This window comes from Loxodonta africana, chromosome 18, assembly GCF_030014295.1.
Source record: "Loxodonta africana isolate mLoxAfr1 chromosome 18, mLoxAfr1.hap2, whole genome shotgun sequence".
Classification (NCBI taxonomy): Eukaryota; Metazoa; Chordata; class Mammalia; order Proboscidea; family Elephantidae; genus Loxodonta; species Loxodonta africana.
In genome coordinates this window covers 23,775,548-23,795,069 of record NC_087359.1, presented here as the reverse complement: position 1 = coordinate 23,795,069, position 19,522 = coordinate 23,775,548, and the positions used below count along the sequence as shown (strand labels likewise).

The 19,522-nt window shown below is 39.4% G+C and overlaps 2 protein-coding genes across 8 annotated transcripts in view; both read right to left on the bottom strand.

The window, feature by feature from the left end:
• The window catches only part of ABCA6 (ATP binding cassette subfamily A member 6), a 64,022-nt gene extending 63,278 nt beyond the window's left edge, over positions 1-744 (bottom strand). For 3 of the 7 annotated variants that reach the window (XM_064270830.1, XM_064270831.1, XM_064270828.1), the window contains exons 1-2: positions 597-744; positions 62-198 (exon numbers count right to left, since the gene is read on the bottom strand). The gene's annotated coding sequence lies outside the window, so the exon portion shown is untranslated. Of the gene's footprint in view, positions 1-61; positions 199-358 lie in introns of all 7 variants that reach the window. The other 4 variants (XM_023556950.2, XM_064270829.1, XM_064270827.1 and 1 more) reach the window with 3 other exon arrangements.
• Positions 745-8,835: 8,091 nt separating this feature from the next.
• Positions 8,836-19,522, bottom strand: part of LOC104846557 (ATP-binding cassette sub-family A member 10-like) — a 37,566-nt gene continuing 26,879 nt past the window's right edge. The window contains 2 exon segments of the mRNA XM_064270307.1: positions 8,836-9,058; positions 13,609-13,678. Of these exon segments, the coding sequence (XP_064126377.1) occupies positions 8,836-9,058; positions 13,609-13,678 (293 nt within the window).

Below are 19,522 nucleotides of genomic sequence, written 5' to 3'. Positions count from 1 at the left end.
TCTGAATAATAAATTATGTGTATTATATATAACTGCAAGAAATATTTTCTCTTCGATTTACCTTCCAGATTGAATCGAATAGCTTTTATCAAAAGACTTAATCCATAGGATAACAGTCCAAAATCAAACACAAGAAGAAGAAAAATATTTGTCTGAATTTTCTGGATTCAGAAGTCTCTAAATAGCTCAGGAAATAAACTACAATGAAAGATTAAAAAAAGAAAGAAAGAAATCACATTAGAAAGCAATTTTGCCCATATGTTTATAACAAGCATTTTTTCAGTTTATATAATCTCAAAATTAAATTCTTTCAGATTTACATATCAAAAACATCAAAATTAAATTGTTTCAGATTTACATATCAAACTTCAGACAATTCCCCCTTAGCACAGAAGCAAATTTCATAATGTTCCTCAATTCCATTGTCGTTTCTGCATAATAAAAGATTGCTGGGGAAAAAATAGACAATTTTAGTTATTAGGCTTTCAGTATAAAGCACGTAAGTATTTGAAAAGATCTGAAAAAATAGATTGATCTTTGCAGTGTCCACCCAGATATTTGGCATAGCACACACACAAATGCAGAGCTCCACTTACTGTCAAGAAAATTAGCAAAAGTTTTCTGGAAACACTGCTAAACTACAGTTCTCTTTTTCTCTAAGGCGACAATTAGAACTTCTTTATTGCTGCTTCTTCATTTATTCCTTAAATAGGTGCCTGCTTCCCACGGTTCTACCCAGGCTCATAAAAGGGTGTAGTCAGACCAATCTGCATAGGTTGGACTTCCTTTGTCTTCTGTCTTGTTTTCCTAAATCAGTTATTCTGAGGGGAAATGTCTGTTCTATGGTTGGTTACTCATGTCACAGGGAATACAACAAATCCTGTGTCTGTGCACTTGGCCTTTCAACTCAACTCCAGGGATCAGGGCGGAAATGGTCAAACAAGAAAAATGGAGCCAGCCCATCAGATTATTTAAAGACGTATCAGTAAGACTTCTAGTCCTTATGGTTTCCCAGATTAGAGTAAAATGGGAGACAAAGCAATACAAAAGTGGAAACAATAGCTAACAGAACAAAGCAGTTACATTTATATGAGAAATCTTGGAGTTTTTTTTTTCCTTTTCTTTTTTTTTGAACCACAACTGCCAAATATATATTTGACTCCCTTAGAATAAATGGTCAGAATACTGCGAAGCTGAACTTTTGCCTATTAACTCTAAGCAATCTATTCTACCTTGGAGAATCACCTAAGTTGGACAAATGAAAAATTATGGAGAAAAAATTTCTTTCTTCCACTCTGTTCATAATGGGTACATCATTTTATAAGACAGATGAGCAAAATGAAACCAAATTGATTGCTAAGGTATAAAAAGCACATAAAAAATATTTCGGCAATTGTGTGTGTGTGTGTATAAAGACATAGGAAAAAATACAAAATTTATTCAATTCTCATTGCATATGTATCTCTCTAGGATGTTGCAAACTTTTCTTCTCCTGCCAAAGTGAAGGGCAAAACAGGAAGCCAAAGTCTATGAATTGGGAAATCTCAAATATTTGACGTGGCTCCCAGTCTACAGATGTTAATAATCATAAAGCCGAGAGATGTTCTGGAGAAAAGGGGAATAATTAAAAACCTACACACACACACACACACACACACACACACAGCTGAAGCTATGATATGTATGTACATTTCTCTCCTTGGTAATTACATCTATTTTTAAAAATAGTCAACAGGGAAATAGCACAGAACTCTTGCATTAAAAACCGGCACGAAAAAAGGTAGCAAAGGTTTTCTAAACGTCTCATGTGGGTGGGGAGGATTGGGTTGGAAGGTCATAAACACGGTTAAAACTTTAAATCACTGAATAGGTCAATGGCCCAGAACAAAATTATAAGGTTTTTTTTTTTTTTTTTAATCAGTCGGAATGTAGCTCAGGTTTTTATGAATTTCATTGCTGTTATAGTTTTTTTCTATTTTATATATTCTATTTTAGGCATCCTTTTTACCCGGCCTTTTTTCTAGTTGCATTAAAACTCAGAATGGATACAATATCAGTAATTATTTAGATTAAATAGATTTTACTGGCTTCACTTCTTACCATGGTTTCTTGTGTATGCCTTGTCTTCCTCTTTCTTGATTTCTTTATTCTGATCCATTTTTCATCCTTCTGGGGCCATTTTTCCTGTTTAAGCCTAACTATTTCCCCACAAATGGTGATCTAATGTGATAAAGAAGTTGCCGACCTCCAACTAGAAGCACAGGAAAAGAGTGGATAAAATACATGCAAAATAGAAGTTCAGATAAGCAGCCAAACTTTTTTTTTAAAAGAACAGTAAAAAAACAAAAAAGAAAGAAAGAAAAAACAATGGAAGAAACCCAGAAAGAAAGGAAGGCTCATGCCAGGTGTTAAAAATGGAAAGGGAAATGAAAACCAAGCTGTGGGTGGTTTTTCTGCCACTCTCTGTCCAAGGAGATACTGGACTCAGACACAGACCCCAGTGTTTTAACATCCCTGTGGCCAGGGATTGAGTTTGGTCAAGCTGGGAAGCTGGAAGCAATATCCATTCATGAATCCAGAGCTTGGCAGGACTGTTCAGCGCTAGAAATGGAGACTAGAAAACTTTACCTGCTGCCCCAGAGAAGAGTAAGAGCATATGCTTCCTACCTAATCTCCAGGCTAAAAAATATATATCTTTCACAGGACATGAAAACCCCAGCATATGTCAGGTACAGGAAATAGGAGAGGGGTCTGGATTTATTCTCCCTGCATAGTAATGTGTCCAGCCCATATGTGCGCTGTACAGCCACCCTACTTGGGTTGGAATTCTGCCTGTGCCATTTACAAGCTTCATAACCTTGCACCATTTATTTAACCTTTCCCCCTCAGTTTCCTCATCCATAAAAATGGGTATAACGAAGTCCTTGTGTGGATTAAATTCATTAATATAAGTACCTAGAACAGTGCCTGGAAAACAGCAAAAGTTCGCAAATGGTATCTGTTGCTGCTGCTGCCACTACTATGTAGTACCCTTGCCACTGCCACTGCCCAAGTCCCACAGAGAAAACACAAACTGTTCTACAGAGAGATGTCGAGAATTTAGGGCACCAACGGGGAGCTGTGCCATCTGAGAAGATATCAAAGCTTCACTGAGGAAAAACAAACAGGCAGCCATGATTCATCTCCTAAAGAAAGAAACTCTGCAACCAAACTAGAACGTAACAGTTTGGCAGTATATTCGAGCTAACCACAAGTTTTCCAGAATTTTAGCTGCAGCAATAATTGTAGCCAGCTATTTCATCTCATTTTTGCATGCTTTTCTCTTACAAGCTTCTATATTATGAAGAACGTACACAGACTTTCACTCGTGGCCAGAATGGCTAGGACCCAATACCGTGATTGGATTATACTAGTTTTCCCTAGAACAGAATCTCAGCACCAAGTGTTAGTGGCACTCTCTATAGATACTCCAGCCAGCTGCCAGCATCTCACAACTTATTCAGACTTCCAGGACATGGTATGATGAGCCTTCCTGGCCCTACTCCAATCAATTGTTACCCCAAGGATGGAGTCGTGTGATACAGGTGCAGCTGCTGGAAGCCCTGGCTGTAAGTTTGCCAACAGAAGATAAAGCTGTTCCCTGGAAAGGGGACACTGGTGTGAGCTGAGCAAGCACTCCCAAATGGGACTATTACATAATTCTAATGTGTATTATATTTAATATCTCCTCTGTTTCAAAAAAAAAAAAAAAATTTTTTTTTTTTTTTTCTGTTTCTGGAATTAGCCATTTTATTTGTGGAGACCATTGCTGATGGTTCTCCTTTGGTTCTGTCTTTCTGTAGCCTCATTCTCCTCACCTGGCCAGTAATTTTTTCCGTTCCTGGCCCATAGTGTAAAAAGAGGTGCAAACTGATCAGTATGGTTAGTTGCAGACGAAATCCCTTGGAAACTGATTAGGCCATTATTTTTCTTTGTCAAGCCAACCTCTCTTCTTGCCTTCCCCTCCCTTTCTCTCTGTAAGAAAGGTCGATGCAAGACCCCTCAGAAGATCTGCTCCCTTCACAGAAATTGCTACCACAGCCGGGGGTTTGGTTCAGTTGCTAGAGTTTTTGGTAGGTTTTTTTGGGATATATATATATATATATTTTTTTTTTTTTTTCTCTCTCTCTCCAGGTGATCCCCACACGGCTTCTGAGTGGGGAAAAGAATCACAATACAGTGCTACCTGATAGAAATACCAATTGTCTAAGCATTTTCTTTCCCAGACTCACCTCTCCGGGTACGTTCAGTGATAGAACAACTTCCCCTTAGCTTGACCATGCTTTTAGGACTCTCTCAACAGAGGAGGGAGAACGTAATAGGGGCTTTCAGCTTTCTATTATCTTTTCACCTGCTATACTGCTTACAAATTGGAGTGCTGGGTGTGGGTTCCTGTAACCCTCCCTTAGTAAATAATTATTTGGGGTGCCAGCAAAATTACTGGGGGTGTGATAAGAGTTTAGAAACTTTAGTAGCTCCATTGTAGATTCCATCCTTCCCCCCCATACACAGGGTTGTTTTTGCTTTGGGTCTTCTTTTTCTTCATTTTAGTGTACATGAGTAAAGGCATTATGGAAATAAGCATTTCTATTGTTATTATTGAGAGTCCCTGGGTCGTGTAAATGGTTAACATGCTGGGCTGTTAACTGAAAGGTTGCCAGTTCAGGTTCAACAAAAAGTGCCTTGGAAAAAAGGCCCAGCAATATACTTCCAAAAAACCAGTCCTTGAAAACCCTATGGAGCACAGTTCTACTCCGATACACATGAGGTCTCCATGAGTCAGAATCAGTAGTTTATTGTTATTATTGCCAGCAGTCTCCAAGTCCTGCCTTTCTTGGGAAATATTTGCTGCAGAGGAGCCACCCGTGATGAAAAGCCATGGAAACAGACTGGAATGTATTGGGGAAACTCCTTGTGACAACATGTGTCAGAAGTTTAGAAGCATGCAGGCTTTGACCAGGCGTTCTGGAAATGTGTTCCAAGTGTTGGTCATTGCCAGAGATACGTGTGTAACATTTCTAGCTACAGCATTGTTTGTACTGGGGAAATTTAGAAACAACCTACATATTCCTGAATCAATTTTTGTCTAAAAATTTTTGGTACAAGAAAACACTGAAATACTACCATAGGCATTTCCAACAAATGACATGGCTATGTAGGTATATAATGCACTGGGAAGATGCCATGTTCCTAGCATGCTGCTAGATAACTGAAGATAAGAAGATCAGAAACCACTAGATACAATATTATCCTGTGTGTGTGTATTAACTAAGCAAGATAATTGTTTTTAATATTTTGTTGTTGTTGTTGTTGTTAGGTGCCATCGAGTCAGTTCTAACTCATAGCCATCCTATGTACAACAGAATGAAACACTGCCTGGTCTTGAGCTATCCTCACGATCGTTGTTAGGCTTGAGCCCATTCTTGCAGCCACTGTGTCGGTCCATCTCATTGAAGGTCTTCCTTTTTTTCTCTGACCCTCTACTTTACCAAGCATGATGTCCTTCTCCAGGGACTGGTCCCTCCTGACAGTACGTCCAAAGTATGTGAGACAAGGTCTTGCCATCCTTGCTTCTAAGGAGCAGTCTTGCTGTACGTCTTCCAAAATAGATTTGTTCATTCTTTTGGCAGCCCATGTTATAGTCAATATTCTTCGCCAACACCATAATTCAAAGGTGCCAATTCTTCAGTCTTCCTTACTCATTGTCCAGCTTTGACATGCATATGCGGTGATTGAAAATGTCATGGCTTGGGTCAGGCTCACCTTAGTCCTCAAAGTGATTATCTTTGCTTTTCAACACTTTATAGAGGATTTTTGCAGCAGATTTGCCCAATGCAATACGTAATTTGATTTCCTGACCCCTGCTTCCATGGATGTTGGTTGTGGATCCAAGTAAAATGAAATCCTTGACAGCGTTAATTTTTTCTCCATTTATCATGATGTTGCTTAATGGTCCAGTTGTGAGGATTTTTGTTTTCTTTATGTTGAGGTGCAATCCATACTGAAGGCTGTAGTCTTGGTCTTCATCACTAAGTGCTTCAAGTCCTCTTCACTTTCAGCAAGCAAGGTTGTGTCATCTGCATAATGCAGGCAGTTAATGAATCTTCTTCCAATTCTGATGCTGTGTTCTTCTTCATATAGTACAGTTTCTCTCATACAGCTCAACATACAGATTAAATAAGCATGGTGAAAACATACAATGCTGACACACACCTTTCCTGACTTTAAACCATGTGGAATCCCCTTGTTCTATTTGAATGGCTGCCTCCTAGTCAATGTACGAGTTCCTCATGGGCACAATTAAGTGTTGTGGAATTCCCATTCTCCACAATGTTATCCATAATTGGACATGATTCACACAATCAAACGCCTTTGCATAGTCAATAAAACACAGGTAAACATCTTTCTAGTATTCTCTGCTTTCAGCCATGATCCATCTGAGATCAGCAATGATATCCCTCGTTCTACGTCCTCTTCTGAATCTGGCTTGGATTTCTGGCAGTTCGCTGTCGATGTACTGCTGCAACCACTTTTGAATGATCTTCAGCAATATTTTACTTGTGTGTGATGTTAATGATATTATTCTATAATTTCCACATTCTGTTGGATCACTTTTCTTTGGAATGGGCACAAATATAGATCTCTTCCAGTCAGTTGTCCAGGAAGCTGTCTTCCAAATTTCCTGACATTGATGAGTGAGCACCTCCAGCACTGCATCTGTTTGTTGAAACATCACAGTCAGTATTCCATCAATTCCTGAAGCCTTGTTTTTGCCATTCCCTTCAGTGCAGCTTGGACCTCTTTCTTCAGTACCATCAGTTCTTGATCATATTCTACCTCCTGAAATAGTTGAACATCGATCAGTTCTTTTTGGTACAGTGATTCTGTGTATTCCTTCCATCTTCTTTTGATGCTTCACGTGTCATTCAATATTTTGCCCATAAAATAGAATCCTTCAATATTGCAACTCAAGGCTTGAATTTTTTCTTCAGTTCTTTCAGCTTAGTATTCTAACTCCAGGTCTTTGCATCCATTATCTAATTCCAAAACCACTTCCATATTTTAGGTCTTAGTTACCTAGTGCTGCTATAACAGAAATACTGTAAGTGGGTGACTTAAATGAACAGAAATTAATTTTCTCACAGTTTAAGAGGCTAGAATTTCAAACTCATTATGCCAGCTTTAGAGGAAGGCTTTCTCTCTATGTCAGCTCTGGAAGAAGGCCCTTGTCTCTTCAATTTCTGCTTCCTGGTTCCTTTGAGATCTTCATGTGTCTTGCCATCTATCTTACCCAATCTCTGCTCATTCACTTGCTTGTTTAATCTTTTTTATATCTTAAAACAAATTGACTCAAGACAAACTCACACAAATCCTGTCCCATTAACATAACAAAGACAACCCATTCCAAAAACTGGAATATAACTACAGACAAAGAGGTTAGGACTTACAATACAGGTTTTTGGAAGACACAATTCAATCCGTAACATCGACTCATGGCAACCAGATGTGCGCAGAGTAGAACTGTACTCTGTTAGGTTTTCAGTGGCTGTATTTTTATGAAATGTATAGTGAAAGGATACAATCCTGACACAACCTTTCTTGATTTTAAACCACACAGTATCCCCTTGTTCTATTGGAACGACTTCCTCTTGATCTATGTAGAGGTTGCTCATGAGTACAATTATGTGTTCAGGAATTCCCATTCTTTGCAATGTTATCCATAACTTGTCAATCTGTATGCCGAGCAAATAATGTGAGAAGCTGGACTATATGAAGAAAAACACAGCATCAGGATTGGGGGAAGACTCATTAACTACCTGTGTTATGCAGATGACACAACCTTGCTTGCTGAAAGTGAAAAGGACTTGAAACACTTACTGTTGAAGATGAAAGACCATAGCCTTCAGTATGGGTTACACCTAAACATAAAGTAAACAAAAATCCTCACAATTGTACAAATAAGCAACATCATGATAAATGGAGAAAAGAAGTTGTCAAGGATTTCATTTTATTTGAATCCACAACCAACACCCATGGAAGCAGCAGTGACGAATTCAGAAGACACATTGCATTAGGCAAACCTGCTGCAAAAGACCTCTTTAAAATGTTTAAAAGCAAAGATATCATCTTCAAGACTAAGATGCATCTTACCCAAGCCATGATGTTTTCAATGGCCTCATATGTATGCGAGTGCTGGACAATGAATAAGAAAAACCAAAGAAGTATTGACGCCTGGAAGTGTCAATGGGCGAAATGTTGGCAAAGAATATTGAATATACCATGAGCTGCAAAAAAAGCAAACAAATCTGTCTTGGAAGAAGCACCACCAGAGTGCACCTTAGAAGCAAGGATGGTGAGACTACGCCTCACATACTTCGGACATGTTATCAGGAGGGATCAGTCGCCGGAGAAGGACATCGTACTTGGTAAAGTAGAGCGTCAGCTAAAAAGAGATGGACTAACACAGTGGCTGCAACAATGGGCTCAAGCATAACAATGATTGTGAGGATGGCGCAGAACTGGGCAGTGTTTCATTCTATTGTACATAGGGTCACTATGAGTGGGAACTGACTCAACAATACCTAACAACAACAATCTTAAGAAAGTAGATTACCTACTATCATAATCACCCTTAGTTTACAGATGACAAAAGCGAGATCCAGACAGTTTCAATAACATACCCAAATTCACATGGCTGATGGGGAGCAGAGCCTGGGTTAAAATCTTGATCACCTTGCTCGAGACTGTGAATCTAAATTATAAATGCTACACTGCCCATTTGTATATGTCCTTTGTTCATTCACTTATCACTTCAGGTACACACATTTTCTGATTCTCTTTGCTTTTCGCTTCATAAACCTTGAAGCAATAGTCTCCAGTACTAGAAGTCTCATAGTCTTCATGTGACGGACTTTGCATCAGGCTAAAACATTCCTCCTGTTGGATTCCTTCATCATAAGGTCTGTGTGCAGCCATCCTCAGCACCGTGCAATCAAAAACAAGAGCAAAAAAATCTTGACTTGCAAAGAGAGAAAAATGAAGCAGTCCAGCAGCCCAAGAAAGAATGAGGCTGAGAATGTCTGTTCCTTTCCCGGGGGTTTTTCTGCTCTGGCTTTTCGTCCTTCCTCAGACCCAGTTGCGTTGCCTACATTTAGGTTTGTCAGATGTTGCTGTTCGCCTCTGCTGAGTTTGCCCCCCAACTCATGTTGACCCCATGCACGATGGAGTGAAATGCTGCCTGGTCCTATGCCATCCCCGTGATCAGCTGTGGATCGAACCATTGTGATCCCGAGGGTTTTCATTAACTGATTTTTGGAGGTAGATCTCCAAGTGTTTCTTCCTAGCCTGTCTTAGTCTGCAAGCTCCACTGAAACCAGCTCAGCACCATCACACTCAGGCCTCCACTGACACACAGGTGGTGGCTGTGCATGAGGTGCTTTGGCCGAGAATGGAACCTATCTCGGTCTCTTGTGTGGGAGGTGAGCGTTCTACCACTGACCCACCAATGCTCCCTTTCAACAATTGCTCTTTGTTACTTAGAAATATAATATACAAATTCTACACGGTCATGGTTCAGGCTTTTTTGCTTTGAAGCATCTTTAGTATGATATATACCTGCCTTTCGTTTTTATTTGCAATGCTCAGGTATATTATGAACAACCTTTATCCTTTGCCCACAGGATGTCTCTTGAAACAGCACGATTTTATTTTTAGTTTTACCTAGTCTGCAAATCTACTTTCCATGTAGGGCCATAAGTCCCTAGGATGGCCAATCCATTTTGCTCAGTCATGTTATTTTATAGTCTCTTCAGATTAAGCTCTCCTGTGGTTTTCTATTTCTCCATTTCTATACTCATGGTGTTTTCTTTGTTCCTTTTTTTATTTTTTTGGTTCTCCTTTCTCCATTTCTTGTTAAACGAAAGGTCTGGGCCAGTATTTCATTCTACTAGTCATTACCCTTGAATGTTAACAAAGATTTGTAAGTGCCTTCATCCTACTCATCACAGGATATTTTATTATTTTGTCTTGAAACCTCAGCTCTGCCTCTTAGTAGTTGTGCAAAGCTTGCAACTGACTTACCCTGGAAGCCTCCATTTACTCATCTGTAAGATACAGAGGATACAATAGGACCCACCTAGGGTTGGTTTAAGGAGTAAATGAAAATGTAAAGTATTAATAAGCACCAAAACAAACCCCTTGCCATCAAGTCGATTCCAACTAATAGCGATCCTATACAACAGAATAGAACTGCCCCATAGGGTTTCCAAGGCTGTAATCTTTACAGAAGCAGACTGCCACATCCTTCCTCCATGGAGCTGCTGGCAGATTCGAACCACTGACCTTTTAGTTAGCACGCAAGAGTTTAACCACTGTACCACCAGGACACCATTTAACAAGCCCAAACAACACGCCACCAGGGTTTCCTTAATAAACCTTGTACCTAGAAATTAGTGGGCACTCAATAAATGCTAGCAATTATATTCTCTATAGCTTTGTCAAAATGGAGATTAGAGAAATTTTTTTTATAATTTTCATTGTGCTTTAAGTGAAAGTTTACAAATCAAGTCAGTCTCTCACACAAAAACCCATATACACCTTGCTACACACCCTCAATTACTCTCTCCCTAATGAGACAGCCCGCTCTCTCCCTCCACTCTCTCTTTTCGTGTCCATTTCGTCAGCTTCTAACCCCCTCCACCCTCTCATCTCCCCTCCAGGCAGGAGATGCCAACAAAGTCTCAAGTGTCCACCTGATCCAAGAAGCTCACTCCTCACCAGTATCTCTCTCCAATCCATTGTCCAGTCCAATCCAGGTCTGAAGAGTTGGCTTTGGGAATGGTTCCTGTCCCGGGTCAACAGAAGATCTGGGAGCCATGACCACCAGGGTCATTCTAGTCTCAGTCAGACCATTAAGTCTGGTCTTATGAGAATTTGGGGTCTGCATCCCACTGCTCTCCTGCTCCCTCAGGGGTTCTCCGTTGTGTTCCCTGTTAGGGCAGTCATTGGTTGTAGCCGGGTACCATCTAGTTCTTCTGGTCCCAGGATGATGTAGTCTCTAGTTCATGTGGCCCTTTCTGTCTCTTGTCCTTGGTGTTCTTCATTCTCCTTTGATCCAGGTGGGTTGAGACCAATTGATGCATCTTAGATGGTTGCTTGCTAGCGTTTAAGACCCCAGATGCCACTCTTCAAAGTGGGATGCAGAATGTTTTCTTAATAGATTTTATTATGCCAATTGACTTAGATGTCCCCTGAAACCATAGTCCGCAGACCCCTGCCCCTGCTATGCTGGACTTCAAAGCATTCAGTTTATTCAGGAAACTTCTTTGCTTTTGGTTTAGTGCAATTGTGCTGTCCTCCCCTGTATTGTGTGCTGTCTTTCCCTTCACCTAAAGTAGTTCTTATGAGATTAGAGAAATTTTTTATTTTACCAATCTGATTTAAAAAACAGTATACTTTGATGACTTAAAGTACATATCTTAGATTACTTGTGACTTCAATCATAGTTCACTATAATTTTTGGACATTTTTTTTTCCCTTGTAAGAAATCTGTCCATGCTCTTTACCTATATTTCTGTTACTCTATCATTTCTTTTTCTTTTTTCTTTTGGCCCAGACTGAAAATATCCTAAGTGACTCACTTTAAAAGCAGTCTATCATTGCCCTCTTGGCATCTCGTTTTGCTGACATAATTTGGATTCTAGTTAATTTGAAGTATTTGTCTTACTGTCTAGAATATTTTAGGATTTTTCCCTCTAACCTCAGGTATATGAAATATTACTACAAAGTTCTTAGATGTAGATTTAAATGTAGGTATATATAGTGCTGTCATAACTCAAGTGGCTAGCTTTAGAGAACAGAAATTAATTTTCTAATAGTTCAGGAAGCCAGAAATCTAAATTCAAGGTGTGAATCTAGGGGGAGGCCCTTTCTGGTCTGTTTAAGCTTCTAGTATCTTCCAGTAAGACTTGTAGATGTATCTCCCTCCCTAGTCTCTCCCTTCCTCTTTCCTGGGTGTGTCTCTGCATTCATTCTGCTCTTTTTGTAACTCAGAAGTGATTATATTTGCAATTCACCCAACTCAGTTACGATCTAACAGAAATACCATAAGTGCATGGCTTCGACAAACAGAAATTTATTTTCTAACAGTTTAGGAGGCTTGAAGAATGAATTCAGAACCCTGGATCTAGGGGAAGGCTCTCTCTCTCTGCCCTGGAGGAAGATTCATGTATCTTCAGCTTCTGCATCCTGATTCAGTGGATACCTCTAGGTGTCTTGGCATCTATCTCATCCCATCTCTTCTCTGCTCACTTGTTTAATCTCTTTTATATCTCAAAAGAGATTGACTTAAGACATACCCTACACTAATCCTGTCTCATTAACGTGACAAAGACAACCCATTCTCAAATGAGATTATAACCACAGGCGTAAAGGTTAGAATTTACACACATATTTTTGGGGGCACAATTTATTCCATAACATTCCACCCTTTGGCTCCTAAAATTTGTCCTTCCCAAGTGCAAAATACATTCACCCCATCACATCATCCCAAAAGTCTTAAATCAATTCCAAGTCCAAAGTGTCATCTTCTGGATCGTCTAAGTCAAATATAGGTGAGATTTTAGACATATTCCATCCTGGGGGAAAATTCCTCTTCGTGTGCGACCTTATGAAATCCAGTCTACAAGTTATCTCTTTCCAAAGTACAGTGGTGGAACAGGCACAAGATAGACATTTCCATTACAAATGGGAGAAATTGGAGGTAAAGAAGGAATAACAGGCACCAAAGAAGTCCAAAACTCAGCAAAACAAATTACATTAACTCTCAAGGCTTGAAAATAACCCTCTCTTCTCTGAGACCATCTGGGCAATGGCCCTGCCCTCCAGACTCTGGGTTGTGGCCACATCCTCTGAATTCTGGTAGAAGCCTCTCTGCCCTGGCCTTCAGCTCTGCCTTCCAGGCCCTCTGGGATAACAACTCTGCTCCCTCACTTTGGGCAGCCCCATTCTCCTAGTCCATCTGAGTAGCGATCCCACACCCTTGGCCCCAGCAGAATCCCTTCTTCTACCCCTTTTGCATGACAGCCCCAACCCCTCAGGTTTGGGCAGTGGCCCCATTCCCCTGGCACATATTAATGGCAGCCTCACACTCAGGAACCAAGTTGGGGAAAATAAGACTCTTTGAAACCTAGGAGGCTATGGCCCGACATGTTGAGATCCAGGAGATTGTGGCCTCACTCTTTGAAACCAAGAAGGCCCTGCTTCCCATGCTCCTTCCAACAGTTCTGCTGATCTCTGAGCTGCTCCAGGGATAGTCCTTTTCTTTTCTAGTAGGACAACAGATGTAGTTCCTTTGGCCTGTTTCCTGCCCGTAAAATTTCAAAAGGCAGTGCTCTTTCCTTTCATTCTTTCTCTGTCCCCTTCAGTCTAAGCTGATGGGCTTTCTGCTATAGTAGTTGGTTTGATCCATCAGCCACAGGCCATGCCCTTGATGAACATTCTAGGACATGTGTCCTTGGGGCACACAATTCAATCCACAACAAGCACAAAATCTCAGAGCATTCAGCCTACCTTATTTGTTGGAGAAACTCTGCTGAAACAGGGAGAAAGGGACTTACAAGCTTTGGCTCTGGAAATTGACCTGAAAAATACAGAGAAAGATAAAAAGGATTCACAGAGAGAAGCAATGATGCAGAAAGGATGTGATAAGCCAGGGGGTAAGTCAAATCTAGCAGTAAACAGAAATTTTGGGAAGTAGAAAGAAGAGGTTGAGAAGAGATGTATGAGGCAACAGATAAGGTAGCCAGTTAACAGGGAAAGAAGTGAGATTATACACAATGATAAACACAGCAGAACAGGAATCTGAGCCCCCATTATTGGAGGAGTACTCTAGTGATGTTTCACAAACTCTGGCTATGGGGGTCCCTGTGGCTACCTTGAATCCACAATGACCTTCAAGTTATCTCTTGTAGTTCTGACCTTATTCTTGGATATGCCTTGTGTCTCATTACCTGAGTTAGCACATACGAATCTATTCTAGGCAACTAGAGAAGCCTAATAAACACAGAAATTGCTAACAGGTTAGAGAAATCAGCAAGAATGTGGATATTTTGCAATTGCTTAAGATATCACAGCCAGTAACCATTGAGAATGTTTTCCATATTCCAAAATTAAGCTCTTAAATGTGTTTTCTTGGGAACCATACCATGTGGCCAAAGATGAAGAGGCTACAACTGCTAAAAAACAACAAATTAAAGGCATAAGGAACACATGCCCAGCCAACACACCTCATGAGTAGCCACCAGCATCTTTCAGTGGTGGCTCACATGTTGCTACAATGCTGAATAAGTTTCAGGGGATCTTCTGCATTAGAATGGACTAGGAAGAAAGGCCTGATGATCTACTTTCAAAAATCAGCCAATAAGCCCTATAACTCACAATGGTCCAATCTGCAACTGATCATAGGAATGGCCCAGGACTGGGCAGCGTTCTGTTTCTTTGTGCCTGGGGTTTCCATGAGGCAGGGGCTGACTGTAAGGCAGCTAAAAACAACAACATACACCTTGCTAAGTACTCTTAGCTGCTCTCCCCCTAATGAGAAAGCCTACTCTTCCTCTTGATCCTGTATTCTCCATGTCCATTAAACCAGCTCCTGTCCTCTTTTGCCTTCTCATCTCACCTCCAGACCCAAGCTGCCCACATAGTCTCAGGTGTCTACTTCATCCAAGAAGCACACTCCTCACCAGTATCATTTTATGTTTTATAGTCCAGTCCAATCCCTTCTGAAGAATTGGCTTTGGGAATGGTTCCAGTCTTGGGCTAACAGAGAGTCTGGGGACCATGACCTCTGGTGTCTCTCTAGTCTCAGTCAGACCATTAAGTCTGGTCGTGTTACGAGAATTTGAGATCTGCATCTGACTGCTCTGCTCCATCTGGGGATTCACTGTTGTGTTCCCTGTCGGGGCAGTCATCGGTTGTAGCCAGGCAGCATCTAGTTCTTCTGGTCACAGGCTGATGTAGTCTCTGGTTTATGTGGTCCTTTCTGTCTCTTAGACTCATAATTACCTTATGTCTTTGGTGTTCTTCATTCTCCTTTGCTCCAGGTGTGTTGAGACCAATTGATGCATCTTAGATGGCCACTTGCTAGCCTTGAAGACCCCAGACGCCACTCACCAAAGTGGAATGCAGAACATTTTCTTAATACATTTTGTTATGCCAGTTGACCTAGGTGTCCCCTGAAACCTGAAACTATGTTTCCCAGATTCCCATCCCTGCTACTCTGGCCTTCAAAGAGTTTGGTTGCATTCAGGAAACTGCTTTGCTTTTGGTTTAGTCCAGTTGTGCCGACCTCTCCTGTATTGTGTGTTGTCTTTCCCTTCACCTAAAATAGTCTTATCTGCTATATAATTAGTGAATACCCCCTCCCTCCCTACCCTCATAACCATCAAAGAATATTTTCTTCTGTGTTTTAACTTTTTGTTGAGTTCTTATAATAGTGGCCTCATGCAATATTTATCCTTTTGCAACTGACTCATTTTGCTGAGCATAATGCCTTCCAGATTCCTCCATGTTATGAGATGTTTCACAGATTCATCATAGTTCTTAATTGCTGCATAGTATTCCATTATGTGAATACACCATAATTTATTTATCCATTCATCCATTGATGGGAACCTTGATTTCTTCCGTCTTTTTGCTATCATAAACAGTGCTGCAACGAACGTGGGTGTGCATATATCTGTTCGTGTGAAGGGTCTTTATTTCTCTAGTATATATTTCAAGAAGTGGGATTGCTGGATTGTGTGGTAGTTCTATTTCTAGCTTTTTGAGGAAGCATGAAATTGATTTCCAAAGTGATTGTACTATTTTACATTTCCACCAGCAATGTACGAGTGTACCAGTCTCTCCACAACATCTCCAACATTTATTATTTTGTGTTTTTTTTTTTTTTTAATTAATGCCAACCTTGTTTTTGGTTGGGATGAGATGGTATCTCATTGTAGTTTTGATTTGCATTTCTCTAATGGCTGATGATCGTGAGCATTTCCACATGTATCTGGTAGCCACCTGAATGTCTTCTTTGGTGAAACGTCTGTTCATATCCTTTGCCCATTTTTAAGTTGGATTATTTGTCTTTTTGTTGTGAGGTTTTGCAGTATCATGTAGATTTTAGCGATCAGATGCTGATCAAAATTGTCATAGCCAAAAACTTTTGCTCAGTCTATAGGTAATCTTTTTACTCTTTTAGTGAAGTCTTTGGATGAGCCTAAGTGTTTGATTTTTAGGAGCTCCCAGTTATCTAGTTTCTCTTCTGGTGTTTGTGCATTGTTAGTTATTGTTTGTATTCTGTTTATGCCATGTATTAGGGTTCCTAGCATTGTCCCTATTTTTTCTTCCGTGATCTTTATCGCTTTAGATTTTGTATTTAGGTCTCTGATCCATTTTGAGTTCGGTTTTGTGTGTGGCATGAGGTATGGGTCTTGTTTCATTTTTTTGCAGATGGATATCCAGTTATGCCAGCACTATTTGTTAAACAGACTGTCTTTTCACCATTTAACTGACTTTGGGCCTTTGTCAAATATCAGCTGCTCATATGTGGATGGATTTATTTCTGGATTCTCAGTTCTGTTCCATTGATCTATGTGTCTGTTGTTGTACCGGTACGAGGCTGTTTTGACTACTGTTGCAGCATAATATGTTCTAAAATCCAGTAGTGTGAGGCCTCCCACTTTGTCCTTTTTCAGTAATGCTTTACTTATCCAAGACTCTTTCCCTTCCGTATGAAGTTGGTGGTTTGTTTCTCCATCTCATTAAAATATGTGGTTGAAATTTGGATCAGTATTGCATTGTATCTATAGAGTACATTGGGTAGAATAGACATTTTCACAATGTTGAGTCTTCCTATCCATGAGCAAGCTATGTTTTTCCACTTATGTAGGTCTCTTGGTTTCTTGCAATAATGTCTTATAGTTTTCTTGGTATAGGTCTTTTACATCTCTGATTAGATTTATTCCTAAGTATTTTATCTTTTGGGGGCTATTGGAAATGGTATTGATTTGGTGATTTCCTCTTCAACAATTTTTCCAACTGATTTTTGTATGTTTATCTTGTATCCTGATATTCTGCTAAACTCTTCTATTAGTAGTAAATAGTAGTAGTAAATTCTTCTATTAGTAGTTTTCTTGAGGATTCTTTAGGGTTTTCTGTGTATAAGATCATGTCATCTGCAAATAGAGATACTTTTCCTTCTTCTTTGCCAGTTTGGATGTGCTTTATTTCTTTATCTAGCCTAATTGCTCTGGCTAGGACCTCCAGCACATTGTTGAATAAGAGTGGTGATAAACAGCATCCTTGCCTGGTCCCCATTCTCAAGGGGAATGCTTTCAGATTCTCCCCATTTAGGATGAGGGCTGCTGACTTTGTATAAGTGCCCTTTATCGTGTTGAGAAATTTTCCTTCTATTACCATTTTCCTGAGAGTTTTTATGATGAATAGGTGTTGAACTTTGTCAAATGCCTTTTCTGCATCAATTGATAAGATCATGGAGTTCTTGCCTTTTGCTTTGTTTATATGGTGGGTTACATTAACTGTTTTTCTAACATTGAACCAACCCTGCATACTTGGTATGAATCCCACTTGGTCATGGTGAATTACTTTTTTTGATATGTTGTTGAATTCTATTGGCTAGAATTTTGTTGAGGATTTTTGCATCTAAGTTCATGAAGGGTGTAGGTCTGTAATTTTCTTTTTTTGTGGTGTCTTTACCTGGTTCTGGTATCAGGGAAATGCTGGCTTTATAGAATGAGTTTGGGAGTATTCCATCCTTTTCTATGCTCTGAAATACCTTTGGTAGTAGTGGTGTTAACTCTTCTCTGAAATTCGGTATAATTCTCCAATGAAGCCCTCAGGGCCAGGCTTTTTTTTTTGTTGTTTTGGGGAATTTTTTACTTACCTTTCAATCTCTTATATAGTTGTTCCACCTCTGTGTTAGTTTAGGTAGGTAGTATGTTTCTAGAAATTTATCCATTTCTTCTTGGTTTTCAAATTTGTTAGAGTACAGTTTTTCATAGGAATCTGATATGATTCTTTTGATTTTGTTGGTTCTGTTGTGATATTGGGTTATTTGCTTTATCTCCTGTTTTTCTTTCATCAGTCCGGCCAATGGTTTATCAATTTTGTTAATCTTTTCAAAGAATCATCTTTTGGTCTTGTTAACTCTTTCAATTGTTTTTCTGTTCTCTATTTCATTTAATTCTGCTCTAATTTGTAGAATTTGCTTTCTTCTGATACCTGATGATTTCTTTTTTGCTCTCTTTCTGTTTGTTCAAATCATAGGGATAATTCTTTGATTTTGTCCCTTTCTTCTTTTTTGGATGTGTGCACTTATTGCTATAAATTGACCTCTGAGCACTGCTTTTGCTGTGTCCCAAAGGTTCTGGTAGGAAGTGTTTTCATTCTCATTTGATTCTATGAATTTCTTTATTCTATCCTTAATTTCTTCTATAACCCAGTAGTTTTTGAGCAAGATGTTGTTCAGTTTCCATGTGTTTTTTTTTTTTTTTTTTTTCCTTGCTTTTTCTATTATTGATTTCTACTTTTATGGCTTTATTTTGATGTTTTGGATTTTGTTAAGGCTTGCTTTCTGGCCTAATATGTGGTTTATTCTGCAGAATGCCCCACATGTGTTGGAAAAGAAAGTATACTTGCCTGCTGTTCAGTGGAGTGTTCCATATATGTTTATGAGATCAAGTTGGTTGATTGTGACATTTAGATCTTCCGTGTCTTTTTTGAGCTTCTTTCTAGATGTTCTGTCCTTCACAGAAAGCAGTGTGGTGAAGTCTCCTATTATAATTGTGAAGCTGTCTATCTCACTTTTCAGTGTTGTTAGAGTTTGTTTTATGTATCTTGAAGCCTTGTCATTGCATGCATAAATATTTAATACGGCTACATCCTCCTAGTATACTGTTCCTTTAATCGTTATATCATGTCCTTCTTCATCCTTTTTGGTGGATTTAACTTTAAAGTCTATTTTGTCAGAAATTAATTTTGCAACTCCTGCTCTTTTTTGATTGTTGCTTGCTTGATATATTTTTTTTCCATCCTTTGTTTGTGTCTTTGAGTTTAAGGTGTGTCTCTTGTAGGCACCGTATAGACAGATCATGTTTTTTTAATCCATTCTGCCACTCTCTGTCTCTTTATTGGTGTATTTAGTCCATTTATGTTCAGCATAATTATTGATAGGTATTTTTCTTTTATCAGTTTAGTGCTGTCATTTTGATGTCTTTGTGTGTGTGTGTGTGCGTGTGTGTGTGTTATTGACAGTTTCTTTTTTCCACTTAATTTTCTATGCTGAGTAGTTTTTCTTTATATATTGTCTTTTCATCTTTTTCATTGTTGTTGCTTTGGTATTTGCTGAGTCTTTATGTCTTTCTTGTTTTTTTATTTTGGTGTGTAGGATTGTTAGTTTCCTTTATGGTTACCAAAA